The 18,902-nt window shown below is 47.2% G+C and overlaps 1 protein-coding gene and 1 long non-coding RNA gene across 6 annotated transcripts in view; one reads left to right on the plus strand and one right to left on the minus strand.

Annotated features, from left to right (window-relative positions):
* The window catches only part of NRP2 (neuropilin 2), a 114,151-nt gene that overhangs the window by 23,999 nt on the left and 71,250 nt on the right, over nucleotides 1-18,902 (plus strand). For all 5 annotated transcript variants that reach the window (XM_027588059.2, XM_027588056.2, XM_027588057.1 and 2 more), the window contains exons 3-5: nucleotides 9,940-10,121; nucleotides 16,111-16,341; nucleotides 17,766-17,921. In XM_027588059.2, coding sequence (XP_027443860.1) covers nucleotides 9,940-10,121; nucleotides 16,111-16,341; nucleotides 17,766-17,921 — 569 coding nt within the window. The remainder of the gene's footprint in view (nucleotides 1-9,939; nucleotides 10,122-16,110; nucleotides 16,342-17,765; nucleotides 17,922-18,902) is intronic.
* LOC113919247 lies at nucleotides 10,504-12,930 on the minus strand. Its single transcript, XR_003518909.1, has 3 exons — nucleotides 12,878-12,930; nucleotides 12,622-12,720; nucleotides 10,504-11,753 (listed from the first exon to the last, which is right to left on the minus strand). It is a non-coding gene; the product is annotated as an uncharacterized LOC113919247 (long non-coding RNA).

Genomic DNA, 18,902 nt, shown 5'->3' on the forward strand with positions numbered 1-18,902 from the left:
GCCCTCACAGCTCATCCCTGCCACTAGTGCTCCCTCCCGCCATGCGCGACCCCCCCCCCCCCCGCCCCAGTCAGTAGCTGTGCAGCCAGGCAGCCAGCAGTTCCATGCACAAAGCAAACCGTCTGCGATGCTGTGGGATAGATAAAGGTCCTTCAAGGTCTGACTCACACTGCTCCCATCCTGCTAGGAGACTTCCTGCAATCTGGTTCCCTTTCTTGTAGAAGCTGCTGTCCTTTCTAGACGTATTTCTTCCTAGTCTTAGGGAACCTCCAGCCAAGAGAACCAATATTCTGACACAATATTCCTGAACGTTTGCTGCTTCCACACCACCCCACCCCACCCCACCCCCCGCCCACAGATGCTGGCCACTTCTTGCAAAATACAGGGCCATTTCTGTAATGAGGAGGGGCAAGTGCTTTAAAATGCACAGGGCGGACCGGGCTTTGCTCCCAGCACAGCCACGGCGCCTTCACGACCCAGCCGTCGAGGAGAGCATCGTTCACCCAGTGCTGGTTGGAGAGGCGGAAGCTGTTCTAGCTGACTGGCCACTGAGTGCTATATTCAGAATCTCCAGCCTGGCGTGGCAGCAACCTTCCTGCTTGGACAGTAGTGCAGGCCCATCATTTCCACACCAAGGTGCTTTTCGCACAATCGTGACAAGTCTGCCTCTGGCGCCAGGAGAAGCCCTGAGCCCTTGTAACCTGAGGCTTGCAGTGAATGCAATCCAAGGACAGGGCCCAGCACACCAGCCACGTACTCCCCATTGGTCCCCTGCTTAGATTTCTGCATGGTACATTTTTCAGGCAAGTGGAATTTGTATTTTCTAAGTTTTGTTATGGGGGCCGGATGCCAGCAAAGAGGGACAGAAACACGACTGGGAGCCTACACCCCTAGAAAAATGTTTTTCCGATGCAGTGATTGATTCCCTGGTGCCTGGTACACCTCATTCCCAGCAGGCTCCCATTTTTCGGACAGATGGGAAGGTTATGATTTGCTCTCACAATTAGAGCCTCTGGGAGCCAGGGTTAGTGAGCGCCCATTCCAGAGGGAACCATTTGCCTGGCCAAGTGCAGGGCTGTGGCTGCCAGCACACCCAGGCCCTGGGATGGTGTACTCTGATTTCCCCTTAGTGGGTGCCAGTCACTCCCTGCCCCTTCCAACCAGCCCTGGGAGGCACAGAGGCATGATCCCTGTTCCCATTCATGAGATGAGGCACACCGAGGCATGTAAGCTTGATAGACCCAGGCCAGTGTAGGCCCGTCTGGCCTTGCTGGGTGGGGTTCCCCTTCACATCCAAGTGCCAGCCTGCTGGTGAACAGACATAAATTATGGGCTACTCTTCCTCCTCTGCTAACCAGGGGCCCTTGAGCTAACTGCAGAGAGTGAGGATTTTTTATAGATGTGTATGGCTGACGGAAAAAAGACCCAACCGTTGTGCTGGAAACTGCCTGCCCGACAGCCTTAAACTTCACATTGGCTCTGGTTGCCGAGAAAATCCTTCCTTACATAAGCAAACACGTTCCATCCAAGCCGGTCTGCAGAGCGCTCGCTGGTCCAGGAGTGGACCAGATCTGTGGCCATACAGCCTCAGGAATGCGCCTTGCTGGGGAGCCAGGTCAGTGGGGGAAGCGGTGTTCAGCGAGGGGGGCCAGGGGAGAGGTGCTGGGGGCTTTGTTGTATGCCCTTCATTCTCTGAAAGTTCATCCACAGTGAGACTTATCAGACACCCTGTCTGCAGTGACCTCCTTCCTCACGTTGCGAGACGTTCTTGGCAGCCTGCTCCTCTAGGAACAATGAGATCGGCAGGGCCCTCTCCATCATCCCGGGGCTTCTGTGGAAAACAACCAGCAATTATAAATAGACGTTATTTGTATTTCCATTTTCTTGCCTTCAAGGTTTTCTGGAATAATTCCTTCAGTTTGTTTTGGGTTATTTTCTTCGCATACTTCCTTTGCCGGGTGGTCAGATTTCCTCCTTTCTGAGGCGCCGTGAAGACCCTGGCTGTGTGGGGATTTCGCATAAGCTCCAAATATCAGAGACGGGTGGTGGGAAGAAATGAGGGAAGAAAAGGCAACTGCCAGAAGTCGCCATTAAAAGGGCAGCGGCACCAGCCCAGAGAGGCAAACAGATGTGAAGTCTTGGCTCCCTTGGAGTCCTTGCAGCTATTTAGGAAAGAATAACAATAACAACAATAATAATAATAGTAATAATGCCTAACATTTATTTATTGAGGACTTACTATGTGCCAGGCACTATGCTGAGCTGTTGACACGCGTTAACTCACCACAGTGAAGGAGGTCGAGTCCCCAGTTGTTCAAGACCCACCAACCGGTGGGGGTGGGGGGGGGTGGCGGGGTGGGGAAGGCATGGGCTGTTCTGAATCCGGCATGACAGGCTGATTCCAGAGCTCAGAAACACGAGATTGAAAGGAAATCTCAAAAACTCAGGTGACTGAAGCACTATTGATGGATTTGTATAGGAGGAGGATTTTTAGAAACCGCCATCCCTAGCATTGAGGTTGGTGGGGCGGGGGGGGGGGGGGGGGGGGGGGGGGGGGCATCGAGACCGTCTCTAACTTTGTGACTTTTCATTCCTTCCTCGTGTGTTTAGTTCATGTGTATGTAACCCTTCTCTCCTCTATGTCTGCCACCCTGCTTGGTAAAAACACAAGTAATGGTAAAAATAGCCAGTGTCTCCCAGGGACTTTTGCAGGCATCTAGCACTCTTCTGGGCTCGTATGTACCTTTGCAGTCCTTCCAACAGTGCCCAACAAGGTGGGGACCATGATTATTTCCACTTTATAGACAAAGAAACTGAGACTCAGAGAGGTTCAATGCCTTGCCTGCACTCATGAGTGCTGGAAACAGCTGGGTCTGCCTACAAAGCCCGTGAACCACACTTCTCAGAGTACACACACACTCATCGACAGATATGTTTCTGTATCACAGTAATTTAAGATTCTTTTTGTCACAGACCTAGGAAAATGTGCATACACACAAATGCACAAAATTTCTGCATTTGACTATAGGGGTTCCCTCACCTACTGAAACTCATCTGTGGGCCCTACTGGAAATCCATGGGTTTAAGAATATGTGCTCTAGATGATACTTTAAGAGCTTATAAATACACAGGATACTGTTTTCTCACTCGCTGGACCATATGTTCACATATGGGTATATATGTGCTTATAAAAATACTTCACTTGCAAAAATTAATATGTTACCCCATCTGAACACTTAAAAGCTAGATTTCAACTGGGTGAATCTTGAAACCCTGAATTCCAAAACCGCTCACTGCTTCTATCGGTGATTTGTCTAATAATTTTGGCAAGTCCTATAGGCTTTGTTTAAACAAAACAGCTAAAGAAAAAGAGCAAGATTCTGCTAAGTCCCTAACGGAAACCAAGCGGTTTCTTTATACCCCATACCTTCTACTGCTGTTGTACTGTGTTCATCTGTTATTCTCACGGGATGGAGGTGAGGTCTGTATGCCCAGGAGTGAGACCGCCTGGGTCTCTGACCTGTCCTTCTCACGGGACCTTGAGCTGGTCATTTAGACTCTCTGAATCCCAGTTTCTGCATCTGTAAACGGGTGGGAACTGTAACGGAGTGTGGTGTGTATTCAATGCGGATTAAGTGAAGTAAGATCTACACGGGGGTCTGGCCCATAATAAATGCTCAGTAGATGATTGATATTTCTTCCGACTGATATTCCCATTGATGTTCCAGCTTCTTCTTAAATGGGTGGCCCCGATGAAAGGAAGAAATTCAAGGAAATGAAATTTGCTTTAAAAAATCTGACCTGACTGTGAACTGATTTCTCCATAAAGGCTGGATTTCACTCTTGAGCCAGAGACCAGGTGACCTGGCCGTGGGCCCGACTGGGCCAGAGACTTGGGCCTCGTGCAGACCTGCCCAGAGCCTCTTTGTGTCTCAGGCAACTTCTTCACTGGGAACTTGTACGTGACAGTGTTGTGTTTTCCTCCTCTTTTCCCTGCAGGTTTTAATGTAAGGATTAATAAGACAGTGTTTGTAGATGTTTTTGAGCTTCCCAGAAGAAAGGCACTCCAGGAGGTGGTAAATTCTCTGGCCTCCATAATCCACTCATGAAATATGGAACTTTGAAAGTGTGAGAAAAATCTCAAATCACTTTGACAGCATTTTAATTATAGTTGATTTGTTTGCCGCTAATAGTGAAAATGCTGTCAGCATGATTTGAGATGTTTCTTCCACTCAAAATGTTATATTTCGTGTTTTCGAGTCATGAGGCAACATTTTGGTTTCCAGATAAAACCAGAATAGCTCAGGGAATGTGTTGGAGCACAAAGGCAAAGAGTATAAAACGGACCAAATGTATCCAACCCCTCGGGAAACGTCGTCATAGAGTGAATTCTTCCTGAACTCACCAACTGTAGGCCCCTCATTTATTTACTCACACCACAAAAAATAGTGAGCCCTGCTCTATGCCAGGCACCATGCAAGCCGTAGAAATATACAGCAGTAAAAAGGCAAGGTCCTTGCCCTCGTGGTGCTATGTAGTGAGGACACAGATTAACAATAAACAGGTGTATTGACAAGACCTTTGCAGATTACAATAGCTATAAAAGCAATAATATGGCAAGGCAGAGAATAAGGGCATGCCGTCTGAAATTGGATGGTCAGGACAGGCTTCTCAGAGGAGGTGACCTCTGCACTTAGAAGAAGGAGACGGCACCAGCCACAGAAGAAGGTAACGGAGTATCACAGGCAGAGGGAAGAGCCAGTGCAAAGGCCCAGAGGCTGGAAAGAGCTTGCCATGTGCAAGGTGTGAGGTCTTAAAAATTTATGATACCAGTAGCATAAAAGGAGACATTGACTGGTTGGCAAAGGTTATGGCCTCTGGACTCGGGCGGGCACAGGTGCTATGATGTGTAGACCCAAGTATCATAGAATGGGCACAGCACTCTTCCCTAGAGCACCCAAGTACTCCACCTGTGACAGAGAAATCTCCTCGCAAGCAGTTCTAAATGGCAGTCCTCCAGGGGTACTCTGACAGGCTGGACACGATCTGGCCATTTGAGAAGTTGTGGATCTTCTAGTACAGGCTCGGTTGGCTAACCCAGCCTTTGGGGGCCTGCTGGGAAGTGTCAAGCGTGGATAGAGTTATGGAAACTAGAAAGCCTCTTTTCATGTTTGCCTAGTGATGAGAAGAAGAGATGAGACTGTTGCTTTTTCATACCTCTCCCGTGGACTCTGAAAATTAATTCCACCGTCAGGATTCCCACACCCCAAATGTGGGTTTGGGGAGAGAAATTAAGACTTTGAAGTCGAGGAAGAACGTACAGAAAATGTTCTCTAGACAGATGCTCGACATGCAGATGTCGGGATCTGTGAGGAGAAAAGTAAAAAGGCACCCGGGAGCCATTTTGGAGAGAAAGGAAAAAGGTAGGAGTGGAAATTGCTACTTCAGCTTAGGAAAGTAAATAGATGAATAAAATAATAAAAGGTAGTGTTAAAGCTTTGGAAGGAATTTTTTTCATCTGAGGGAGATTATGAATAATGAAATGCAAACACAGTAGTTAATATGTCCGTTGGCTGGTTTATGTTTTCTTCTGGAAAATGAATAATGTGTTCTAAGAGGAACGGCCTTTCAGATTATCCTCCTTGACTGTCCTTGGGGTGAGTCCCGAGTTTGGACCCCAGATTCCTTTACCAAACAAAGGCTGGCTATCAGTTGCTAGATGCGGAGCCGTATTTATTTCAAGGCCACAAACTTCCTAATCCCCCACGAGCTCTTCCAAATGAACCTGACAACACTGAAATTTCTAAGGAGATTTACTCCAGCTGTAGCAAATCCCTAATAATAAAAAATTTCCCCAAATGAGTCAGTCACACAGGACGTAAATGAGACGTTCTCTGTGAAGTCAGCATGTCATTCAGTGTGTGCCCTTTATACAAAAAAACCCAGCCAGAAGACCGGCTTGTCCCCAGAGCAGAGCCCAGGCAGTCCAGGGGGGCTGGGGGAGGGAGGGGTTTAGCCACCAAATTGTAATTTGGGGTCCCTTTCCCCTCAAGCAAACCTGATAGGAAAATCCAGTCTTTCTAAGAAGTTTAAGTAAGGGCTGGTTATTTGCTTCCCAAAAGGATTCACCAGAGGGGTCCTTTAAATAACAAGCCCAGAAAGAAAATTTATAATATGATTGATGTATATGGACCTTTTTCAAAAATGTATCCCTTCGCTGTATGTGTACATAAATACGTAAGGATGTATTTGTAGCTGCCAGCATTACAAAAAAAAAGATTTGGGGTGGTATATCCACTGAGTAAATTGAGGCAAGTTTACAGCTATGGCATTTGCTAGGGAGCCCGGCTTCATCGATGATTGTGTTAATCCCCTAAATTACTGCATGTGTGATTAGGCAACCAGATAGAACCCTCCCCTTCTGATGATCCAGCCAGTGGGATGTCTGGGCCTCTCTTTGTCCTTTTCGGAGAAATTGGCAACACAAAGATTGGAGATATCTGGTTATCTTCTTTAAAAATACCTTTAAGTATTTCCTGGGTGTGGGCCACGTCCCTGGCACTGTTCTAGGTGACCCAACACTGTGACTTATTTAGTCCTCACTACACTTCTGTGAGTCGGATGGTGATGATGATGATGATGGTATTTACATTTTCATCTGCTACATTATGAGAGCTGGGTTCTTCTTCTCTGCTCTCCTGCTTTGAAAAAAATTCTTTTTTCTCTTATTTTTTCTTTTATTCTACTGTGTATTGTTTATTTGTTATTGAAGTACGGTTGACATACAATGTTATATTAGTTTCAGGTATAGGACATAGTGATTTGACAACTGGATACATTCCGTAGTGCTCACCACGATGGTGCAGTTACCATCTGTCACCGTGGAAAAAAAAATTCTTAATGGAAGCAGCTTTATTTTATATATGTGTGGCTTATTAAGCAATGCAAGCTCATTGTAAGCAATTCAGATAATAGAAAAGAACAAAGAAGGAAGTAGAAATTACCAATTTCTACCACCCATATATCTTACTACTGTTAATAGTTTATGTAGTCTTTCAGACTTTTTTCTGTTTGTATATGGCAAGAATATAGATATTTTAACACATTCCTTTTTAAAAATCTGTTTTTTACACTAACAATGTAGCATGGCTATTTTCCCATAAAAACAAAATACCTAGACCTACAGCACTATCAATCTACTATAGCAGTGGAGTATTCCATTTTATAAATACACCAAAATTGATTCACCCACCCTCTGTTGTTAGACATTTAGATATGATGCTGTTTTTTATAAACAAAGCATCTTTTCACTTTTCTTATGCTTTTTTTTTTATTATATCTACACTCACAAAGATGCATATACATCTTTGTGCAATTGTCTGATTATTTTCTTAGGAAAATTTCCTAGCAGTGGAATTGCTGGATTAAAGGGTTTGTCACATTTCTGCCAAAATGCACTCCAAAATGTTTTAACAGATGTTCTGCTTAAACTGCACCTCTACTCACTTGCTGTATATCTTCACCTCAGATATGGGTGTGAGGATATGACAAATCATGGCTAACATTTATTAAGCAAACACTAACGACCAGGCTGAGTACTGACACTTTATATAGATTACATTGGTCATTTAAATCTCACAACCACCCTAGGAAAAAGGTTCTAATATCCCTATTTTGCTGTCATTTTCCCCATTGCTAAGGATCAGAAAGGTTAAGTAACTTGCCTGAGGTCACCCAGCTAAACTGACCTAAACTGGGATCCAAACCTAGTTCTGTCTGCCTCTGGGATTGGCCACAGCCTGGCAGGGGGCGGGGGTTCAGGGGGTGGATGGGACTCTTCCATCCAGGTTCATACATTCACTACTCCAGGTGAACTGGGTAATATCTGCTCACTGAACACAACTGGCTTCTCAACAGTTGTGCACCCTGATGGGACATCACCATTACTCAGCTGAGAGTGACTGACTGGCCAACACTGCTTACCTCAGTGTGGAAATACTAAGGAGGGATTTTCCAGAAGGTTTGGGGAATTTTCTTTGAGAACAAACTTAACTGTCTTTCCACTTTTGTTTTGGAAGTGAGGAAGCACATTTTCAAAGTCAACGTCATCACCCAAACCAAAATCACCGATTCCCAATTCTCAATCTGTGGCTCTCTCTCCAGAGCTCCTGGGAGGGGGGAGACCTTGCCATCTTGGCTTCTCCAGACTAACCAGCTTCCGTGATTCTTTTGACTATAGGATTCCGGCCCTCTGGGGTCTAAGATTGAACTAATCCCGGTCCATTCCCTACACTTCCTTTGCAGTCCTATTTATTCATAAGTGGCTGTGCAATCTGAAATATGGCTCCTGGGGGCTGCAGTGAGGCCTCAGGCCACTGCAGCTTAAATAAGCCGCTTCTGCTGGCAGCCAGCTCCCACAGACCCTGTGTGTGTGTGTGGCAGGAGCCTGCAGGCACATCCCAGGGAGGGTAGCTTTTCCCTCTCTTTACCCAAAAAAAGAAATTTCTTACATGTTGTTTTAACAGGTTGCTGCAAAATAAACAACAGGGAGGGAGAAGGAAATGGATGGTTGTCGGTAAATAGTGGTACAGTGACCAGCAGTTTGCAGGGAGCTGGTGGGGAAGGACTTTCCCACCTCAGCAGCTGAGACCGCGGTATTCACTGGGAGCCCAGGGAAGGAGCATGGAGTTGGCACGGTGAAGACCGCCAGAGCACACAGCAAGGCCCAGAATGTTGCCTGTACAGATAAAATGGCATCCCGTGGTGTGTACGCCATCCCGTGAACCGAGCCGAGGATGTCTGTCTTTGATGAGTCTTCCCCAACCTGGGGCCAGGTTGATTCCATTTTAAATGAGCTCAGGCCTCAGTGCAGGGATGGCAGCCTGCTCTGCTTCTTGCCGAGGCTAATAGTTATGTGCTCATAGACACTGGGTCCCCGGGGATTCACCCCCTGCTTTTGGAGAAAGGTTTTTATTGCCTTATCTAATATGATGCTGATTCCTTTTAAAAACATGCTGTTGACTAGATGCTGCAGAGGTGAACTTGGCAGAGTCCTGTCAAGAGGGAGGGGCCCATGCATGGGAGTCTTTGTCACCAGCAATTAAAGATAAGGGAAGAGGGGGTGACCCAGGAGGAAACTGAAACATGGGGGAGAGGGCGGGAAAGTAAGCAGATCTCAGGAACATCCCCAGTGTGCCTGGCAAGGTGCCTAGCACCTTCCTTATATCTCTCATTTCATCTCCAACCCAGCCCTCTGAACTGGATATTTTTATCCTCATCTTACAGATGAAGAAATTGATCTCAGAGGGGTTAAGTAACTTGCAGTGACGCAGAGCTAAGAAGAAAAGACAAAGATCCAGAGAGATCATGGTGGAAATAAAAATGGTGCTATGGAAGGAAGGAAAAATGCTTCTTTGGAGATATTTGTTAGAAGGATGCTACGGCTCTCATGTGGGCAAGAAATAAGGGCTTAAGGGGCGCCTGGGTGGTTCAGATGGTTAAGGTCTGCCTTCGGCTCAGGTCATGATCCCGGGCTCCTGGGATCAGCCCCACATCGGGCTCCTTGCTTGGCGGGAAGCCTGCTTCTCCCTCTCCCTCTACTGTTCCCCCTGCTTGTGCTCTCTCGCTCTCTCTGTCAAATAAATAAATAAAATCTTAAAAAAAAAACGGATTAAAAAAGAAAAGAAAGAAAGAAGGCCTTAAAATCTAGCCATCCACTGAGGTGCCCATTCTCTCTGTGGCTTCAATAGGGCAAGGCAGCTTCCTACATCTAGGTGGGCCAGTCTATACAAGCAAACCTGAGAGCCCTTTGTTTATCAGTCTGAAACACCTGACCGTCTAGGAAGGGCGAGCGCAGGAGCTGGGGTGAGACAATGGTCCCTTTCCTCTCCTGAGAGTGATCTTTGCTCATACGTGCCCCTTTGTACCATCCTCACGTAGGTATGACTTCATCGAGATTCGGGATGGGGACAGTGAATCCGCAGACCTCCTAGGAAAGCACTGTGGGAACATCGCCCCACCCACCATCATCTCCTCGGGCTCCGTGCTCTACATCAAGTTCACTTCCGACTACGCCCGGCAGGGGGCAGGCTTCTCCCTGCGCTATGAGATCTTCAAGACAGGTCAGTGTGGTCGTGGGTGGAGAGCGGGGTCCTGGGCGCCCCCGAGGAGACAAGCCGCCACCATCGGTGTGTGTCCAAGGGAACTGTGTGATGGTTATTTGCGCATAGATGGAGCCCAGTGAGACAGACGGGAAGGGTTACAAAAGTTGTTGGAGTTGGAAGAGAGACTCACGGTGACCCTGGACACAGCCCGAGATGAAAAAGCCCGTTTAACTTATGATCCAACTTGAGAGGGCGCCTTGCATGGTTAGTGCTGGGTGCTGCCCACCAGGCAGACAAGCATTGTTTGTGGCACCGAAAGAGGAAGGAGCGCCAATTATATAGAACAACAATACTTTTTTTTTTTTTTAAGATTTTATTTATTTATTTGACAGAGAGAGAGAGACAGCGAGAGAGGGAACACAAGCAGGGGGAGTGGGAGAGGGAGAAGCAGGCTTCCTGCGGAGCAGGGAGCCCCATGCGGGGTTTGAACTCCCTAGAGCAATGCTTTTGAAAAGAACTCAATTTTCGTGTGTTTTTAAAAATCACAATAATCTTCATGGGGAAAAAAGCAAAACTTGGTCGAACTTCCTCCTAATTACTTCATGGTTTAATGTTGCCTTTATCCGGAATTTCATGGGCAGAAGGACATAATCTTTTCAGTGTTGAGAGTCTCTAAAAGATCTTACCAGTGGGGTCATATGGTAGCTTTTAAATTCACATGTGGCTTATCAGAATTCCCCTCGCTGACCCATTTTACCTCTTCCACCTGTTCACCCCTACTTCCTAAATGCCAGGATAACCGCCTCCTGAAAAGCAATCAAAAAGATAGAAAAAGAGACAGAGAACACTGCACTTCTTTTAAGGTGACTTCCCGCTTTCTGTTAGGCCCACCTTCGATTACTTTAGGCTCTGAGAACATGGCCCCATCCTTATTTCCATAACTGGATTGATCTTTTATTCACAAGTTGCTGGTTCAGTATCTACACTGACACGCTCCAAGCAGCATGCCCTTCCCTCCAGGGTGAGAGCTCATTGTCTTGAGGCTAAGCGAGGTACACCCTCCAGGTCTCCCCTCACCCCCAGCCTGCTCCCCCACCTCATAGGCTTCCACCCCATCTACGAGTGCGGCCCCTCCAAGCCTGTGTTTTACAACTCGTGGACGGAGTCTGGCGCAAGGGGAGGCTGTCCGCCTTGTCATCGAGAGGCCCAAGTCCGGCGCCTGTTGAGTTCAGTGTAAGGGGACCTATTCATATATATTTTCTTTTCACTGAACAGTTCTTGAAAGGAAGTGGTAGCTGCTGAAAGCACTTTTTATATCCACTCTGTCTAAATATTTGTCAGATTTGTCTGCCTGAGAGCAAGAACATAGAATCCAATGAAGGGGTGGGCCGAGGGAACTGTGTCAAGCCATCATCGAGCCAGAGTGGGAGCACAGAATGTCCCAGGGCACAAGTCCCAAGAAAGTCTGTCTGTCATGGGTCATCACGCTCCCAACCACATGAGATCATAGGGACCAACAATCTGTGTGTCCAGTGTCCCAGGGGCTGTTGTGAGGCTCCTGAATGCCTCGATCCATATTCCCTAGAGTCCTGCGCAAGATTCCGATCAGTCAGTCCACCAGCTCAGCTGGAACGTTCATCATACCCTCTTCTGCTGGGGAGCAATGGGGAGAGAGAAGATAGAAAGGAATAAAACAGGATGTTTGCTCTCTTCTAGTGAGCAAACAGGTATGTAAACCCTCACACGTAACAGACGCGCAGTGGATGTCGTTGGGTGAACATAGGTAAATAGCTACGTAAATTGAGAGGAAAACTATAATATGGGGCAGTAGGAGTCAGCACTGAGTAAGAGTACAATTAACATGCTCCGGTTATGAAAACGAGGGCTCCACTGAGTGGCTTGGCAAGGGGGGCATCTGGGAAGTCAATTTGATAGCCAGGTCCCCAGTGCTAACGCCATCACTCAGCTCCCCTGTGCTGACAGGAAAAGGAAAGCAGCTCTAAGCAAGGTCTTCCGGGGAGCTGGCCCAGGGAAGTCTCAGCAAGGGTGAGCAGGACCATTAAAGCTCATCTCTGTTTCAGGCTTCCGGACTTAGTATTTCCCAAAGGATGGTGCCCTGAGTCTCCGGAAAGCCGCGGTAGGAGTGAATGTGAACCCTATCCACGATGCACATTTGAAGGGTTGAGGTTAAAAGTTAAGACGCCCAGGAGGGTAGCATAACAGAGCACTACTGTTTTGAGACCTCTAGTCTGTGGATGCCTAGACGCAAGAGCGCCAGCCCATGGCAGGTGGCTTGGGCATGGAGCAATGGGGCGGGCTACTTCAAGGACCAGGATGGCTAAAGGAGGAGAGAGATTCCTGTAGTGGGAGATAGCCCCACCGACAACAGTCAAATCTCTGGCGGACCATAAGAAAATGAGAACCCAGTGGTCTTCTTGGGGGCCACTGTCTCCTCCCATCATGCCTGCCTGAGAGAACAGCTCTCGGCATGAAAATCAACCCTGTATACAACACATACGTGTGCGGGCTACAAAATTCAAAGCTGAGAAGTCAAGGAGGATGAGCATTCCTCCAGGTGCCATGCCCTCGCTGCCCCCACATTTCCACTGTCGGAGTCCTGAAAGAAAATACACAAAGTTTACGTCATCCACAGAACATGAAAGAAATGCGTGAACATGCTGAAGAAATCCAAACAAACACAGCTATGTTTGCTAGTCAGATTCATAAAGAGAAAGAAGGGGGACTGTAAACACAGACACACAAAATAACCGTACCGAGGACCGTGGAAGCCTGCGACTGCACATTGCCCTGGCCGGGCTCAGCTACAGAATTCTACTGACAGGCACAAACCCGCAGCTCGGGTACAGACAGGGGGCATGTGGCTAGAGTGGGAGGTTCCTGTCTGCCCTGAATGAAGTGGTTTAGAAAAGAATCAGTGTAATACCAGACTATCCACATAGAAAAGAGCAAACCAAAACAGCTTGCACACTTGAAGGATCTCAGATTGCCCAATCATGAGCATAATAGAGAAAGGAATTTTAAAATAACTCTAAAAAGTAACACTGGACGCTGAATCACTGGAAAACGTGGGTTTTTTTGTTTGTTCGTTTTCTGATAACTCTTTTGACCAAAGTTCAAGATCAAGTTTTCTTTCCCAGTATCCAGTGACATTTCAGAAACTGAAAGCCCTGGGGTCATTCACAGATAGAGAAACCTTAGAGAGTGCCCCGTACTCCTCCTCCCTGAACCGAATTCACTTTTCAAGGTCAGGCCAAGTTCTGTTGGGATAAATCCACCATGTTTTAAATAGCTTTATGCATGCAGATTCTTCTTACGCTTGCAGAGTTATTGTAACATTGACAGTGGGAAAACACGAAGTGGGCATTTTTCACACTAGAGTCCTTTGGTACGAAATCATTCACTGCAGCCCAAATCCCCCAGCTTGCGTGGACAGTCTTAGCATTGAGTGAACTGGAGTATTTGTTGACTGAGCTTTTTTTTTTAACCTTTAAGTCTTTTAACGCATGGCAGAAAAGGATCTTGGATGAGCTCAAAGTCTGCAAGACTCCACTTTTGTCCCAGGAGGGTCCCCTCTTTTGAGAGCTCCTCTCTACTGTTACTGTTCAGCTTCCTGCTTTCTGACACTTTGCCCACAGTCCAAACTGTGAATGGCGCAATTACAGATGAAGACACCATTGTAATGGACAAGTTTGATTGTTCTGCGCAGAAAGGATAAAACTGTTTTCCTTCCTTGTTTAAAATAAGCCAGAGGATATACCCATGTATAGCCATGTGGCAGAGAGAGATACGCGCTCTTTTTGGTGGCTTTTGTGTGTTTGATTTGCCTTAAAAATATCCTATTGAAAAACTCTGACCACTCAAATGCAGGACCTCAGAACCCTGGAAACTGTGGGTACTTCAGAATCCCATAGGCTCCGGACCTCCCTCGGGCTTACTAGGCGTCCATGGTGGAAAACTTTGTCCCCCGTGGATGAGAGGACCCAAAGAAAGATTCCACCAAAAATTCCCCACTCCCGGGGGGAGGGGGATTCCCCTGGCCTTGGAAGGGAATGACAAGAGAGCAAACCCGAGGAGGGAATGTCAGGATGCCTTTTCTAGCTCTGAAAGCAAGTCGTGGAGAGAAAGTTAATTTCCTCTGGCTAAGTGACCCACACGGAGGAGGCTGCACAATGGCAATACACACTAACCTTTTCAAGATTCCTCTCAGCCCCGCAAAGACCTGCCAGCTGGCTTGGCTTTGCCCAACCGCCTCATCCCGGCCCGTTGAGGAGGCCCTCCAGAGTGTGGGGTTTAGACAGTCAACAAAGCTGGGGGCTCAGTGGTAAACAAACTGGGGAAAGGCCGTCCCTGCTCAGCCCTCTGGACCTGGCTGCCCACGGGGCCGCCCTGCCCCTGACAGAGTGCAGAGCCTCCAAGATACAGATGCGGTGCTTAGGGAGCGTTTTAGAATCCTGAAAAGGTTAGTTCTCGCCCCAGCTGTCGCGTGTCCCCACCCTGCCAGGGCAGAGCGCTGGTTGCTGGTGGGAAGGGCAGAGGGGACGGATGGGTAGGTAGGGATGTTGGAATTTCCCGTCTGATGCTAAAGGACAGTCCCCCCTTGTCCCACATATTTGCATGGCACCTTTTCTAAGTCAGACCCGTGCACTTCCCAGAGAGCCATCATCAATAAAGAGGCCCGTGGAGGGGCCTGCTCCAGGAGCCACCGATGAAGACATCGCTGCGGGCAAAGATCAGTGTATTGACATCACACAGTTATATTTCAGCAGGATTCCCAGAGGACATTTCCTGCCAGTAAACACCTGGTTTATCGAGTATTTCTGTATTTTTTCTTCATGCTAAAAGTGCCTATTACCCTCCTCATAAATCCTGCTACCTTTTTTTAATTTTAAAATCAGAACGTAGTGAAATCAGTTGTGGTTGTCCGGCCTTCACATCCACGGCATTGACCGGTATCACCTCTGGCCCGGGGCTGCTCCGTGGGCCCGTGGCCCGGGCTGCAGTGTCCCAGGACCGGCCTGAGGCCCGCCCTGCGTGGAAACCCATGAGGGCCCTTTTAATGTGACTCCACCTAGAGGCATTCGAAGATCTGGTGGCTATAATCCTCTTAGAGCTCCCAGTGCCGGCCAAGCCCGCACAGGGATGCGAATCTGTGCCGCATTTAATAAGAATGCCTCCCCGAGCCCCAAGAAAGCAGCCACAAGAGCTTCGGAGAGAAACAAGGCCATCCCCACCACAAAGGGACCAGAAGCCTTCCAAATGTCAATACACTGCCGCATTTTTCCAAACTTACTGCTGGAGCGGCCTTTAACATCCCCAACGCCCTGCTGTGATCCACCAGCTACAAAAGTCGATTGTTAATTGTCTGGCCACTACAGAGCAGCTCGTTTTAATATAGTCATGACATGAATGAGACCCAAGCTCCCCTTTGCCCCTCCCCTGAGGCACCTTGGATCTTGGAGGGAGAAGGGGGCACTTAGTTGGCTCTGGTACAATAGGGGCTAGTGTTGAGGTCAGCAATAAATAAGGGGTAACATTGTTTTCCCTGCTGGCAATCAGCAAGCCTTCCTTAAGGATTGAAATAACTTACATTTCTGGAGCAAGCAGCTGAGTAATTGAGAAAGAAGACTCTGTTCCTCTTTTCAAGAGAATCTCTCTCTTTCTCTCTTTCTCTCTCTCTCTCTGAATCTCACACACACACTTCTTTCTGACCCCCCTCTACTCCCCAACTCCTCAATTGCTGTTCATCCTCTATTATGTAGAGCACGCCATCTCTCCCCCCTAATTTCTCTCCTGAAGGGAGTCTGGCTTAAAGGCTTGAGACGTGGATGTGAAGAGTATGTTGCTTCAAGGGCCACTCCAGTGGAAACAAAAACCTTATGAGGAGGGGGATTGGGGCTCAAACATTTAACTAACCCGTGTGACAGAAGCAGCAAAGAAAGGCATCTTCTTCTCTTTCCATAATGCTACAGTTCTCTTTTACATACAGGCTCCGAAGATTGTTCCAAAAACTTCACAAGCCCCAACGGGACCATTGAATCCCCTGGATTTCCTGAGAAGTACCCACACAACTTGGACTGCACCTTTACCATCCTGGCCAAACCCAAGATGGAGATCATCCTGCAGTTCCTGACCTTTGACCTAGAGCACGACCCTTTGCAGGTGGGAGAAGGAGACTGCAAGTACGATTGGCTGGACGTCTGGGATGGCATTCCACATGGTGAGCGACGTTGCCGTCACGAGGCCCTTCTCAGTAGCTTCGTCTCTGCCTATGAGTTCCTTTGGTAACAATAAAAAGAGAGAACAAAGACTTCAAAGCTCCTTAGGGTTTGTGTATGACCCATGATGACTCTCTTTCTTATTCTTCACCAAGGATGATTTCAGAGAAATTGCAGAAAGGCAGTTTCCTTTCTTGGAAATATTTCTTTGGAGAAGGATGGGAGGAGACTGAGCAGATGCTTGGGTGAAGATGAGAAAGCCTATGGGTAATGTTCTTTTCTGCCCCAGGTTGTCAGGATTTCCCTACAAAGTGACTCTGTGACCACCTTCTCTGCCCAAATAGGATGCTAGAGCCAGAATGACTGAGTCTGGATCCTGGCTCTGCTATAAGGCAGCTCTGCAACCCTGGGCAGCTCACTTAAACCCTGTGTCCTAAACGTATAAATACGCTGCTTTCATCATCGTTATTATGACTATGACTTTACTAGTATTAGAACAGTCATAGACGTCAGAAAGGCCCAGTGGAACTGGTACTTCTCAGGTGGAGACCAACGTAGGTCTTTATAGTCAGTATTGGTGAGAAAACCAATCGTTCACTCTCGTAGTCAGCCTCAGCGTTTTGCCCTGTGGGGGAGGCTTGATGACTAAGCAGTTTCATTTCCTGAGAAGAGCATAAGACTAAGTCAGAAAACTTGGGTGTGAGTCTCAGCTCTGTTATTTCCTAGCCGTGTGAACATGGAGCAGTCATGTGACCTTCCCGCACCTCAGTTCATTCTTCTGTAAAACGGGCATTATCATGATAGCTTTCCCGCCCGTCCCCAGAACAGAGCGAGAGAAGAAAATGAGGCCAGGTCAGGGAAAATACAGTTGTCCCTTGAACAGGGAAAAAAGTACAGTCGCCCCTTGAACAACGCGGGGATTAAGAGGGTCAGTCGCCCATGTAGTCGAAAATCCACACATGACTTCTGACTCCCCAAAACTTAACCACTAATAGCCTACTGTTGACCAGAAGCCTGACCAATAGTATAAATAGTCCACGAACACATATTCCGTATGTTATAAGTATTATATACTGTATTCTTACAATAAAATAACCTCAAGAATAGAAAATGGTATTAAGAAAATCATAAGGAAGAGAAAATACATTTACAGTACTGTATTTGTAAAAAAAAAAAAAAAAATCCATGTGTAAGTAGGTCCATGCACTTCAAACCTGTGTTGTTCAAGGGTCAACTGTACTTTTTAATGTACAGGAAAAATGTTAGACATTGCTCTTAAAACCTATCTTTGGTCGTTCTTTTATGCCAAGGCATAACCGAAGGGTGCTCTGTGGAGTGACTTGGTGATTGTGGCAAGGGTGAATGTATTGAAAATGGTGTTTGACATTTCCATTTCTACTGACCTGTCTTTGTCCTGCCTGTCCAGTTGGCCCTCTGATTGGCAAGTACTGTGGGACCAAAACACCCTCCGAACTCCGCTCGTCAACAGGGATACTCTCCCTGACCTTTCACACAGACATGGCGGTGGCCAAGGATGGCTTCTCTGCACGCTACTACCTGGTTCACCAAGAGCCACCAGAGAGTGAGTTGGCGAGTTGGGAACCTCTGTCCTGTCCTTCCATCAGGGCTGTGAGATGTACGGTGGAAAGAGGCTGGCCTTTGGGAGAAGAGAGGGAAATTCTCCAGAATTTGTAGTAACCTCTGAATTCCGGGAATAGGGGCTATATCCTCTTGCTAGGCAGAGATTAATAAGAGTCGAACCCATGTCGGCCAAGTACTCATTTCTCTAGAAAGTAAGTATGTGCACCAAGAATTAGTTATTCCCAGTGTAAGTCACAGGACCATCTCCCACTTCAGTTTTCTCATCTGTGAATGAAAGGGAGGTGAGTTAGGATATCTACATAGAGTCCTCACCCTGGGCTAACATTTTTTAAGTCTTCTCTCCCTCTCTAAGCCTCAGTGGCCATTGTCAGAAAACTGAGCAATTTGTAAACCTCCTTCATATATGTATTTTACATTAAACATCTCTGGCCCTGGATAGAGTTTCTCTCACTAGACTGGTATATGCTTGGACTTCCACATCATGCTTGAGTATGCACAGTTTCCAAGCTTCTACCATGTACCAGGTACTGTGCAAAGCCTAGCTCCGACCCCAGCTGTCCTGGAAATGCCCTTCTAGACCTTGAGTCTCCTGCCTCCATCCACATCTACTCTGAACTACATCTTCAGATCAGCTTCTCTAGGACACGTGCTTCAGATGTGCTGCCATTTATACTTAGAGACCCTAGTGATAACTTTAAGTCCCAAAGAAATACTTTAGGGAGGACTGGAGCTGGGGAAATCTTGCCATGGTTATAGACAGCTTACCATGTGCATACCCATAGACATGGCAGCCTGGCCTACTGGAAAGGCGATGGGTTTTGCTCTGGGTTTTGCTTTTGTTCTTCTTCAAAGAGCTCATGAAGATTGGGTGACAGGAAAACAGTATTGCACATTTGCACCAAGTGCTGCAAATGGCCAGTGCAGTCACGGAGCTCAAGGATGGGTTTGATACCTGAAAAAA

Source organism: Zalophus californianus, chromosome 3, assembly GCF_009762305.2.
Source record: "Zalophus californianus isolate mZalCal1 chromosome 3, mZalCal1.pri.v2, whole genome shotgun sequence".
Classification (NCBI taxonomy): Eukaryota; Metazoa; Chordata; class Mammalia; order Carnivora; family Otariidae; genus Zalophus; species Zalophus californianus.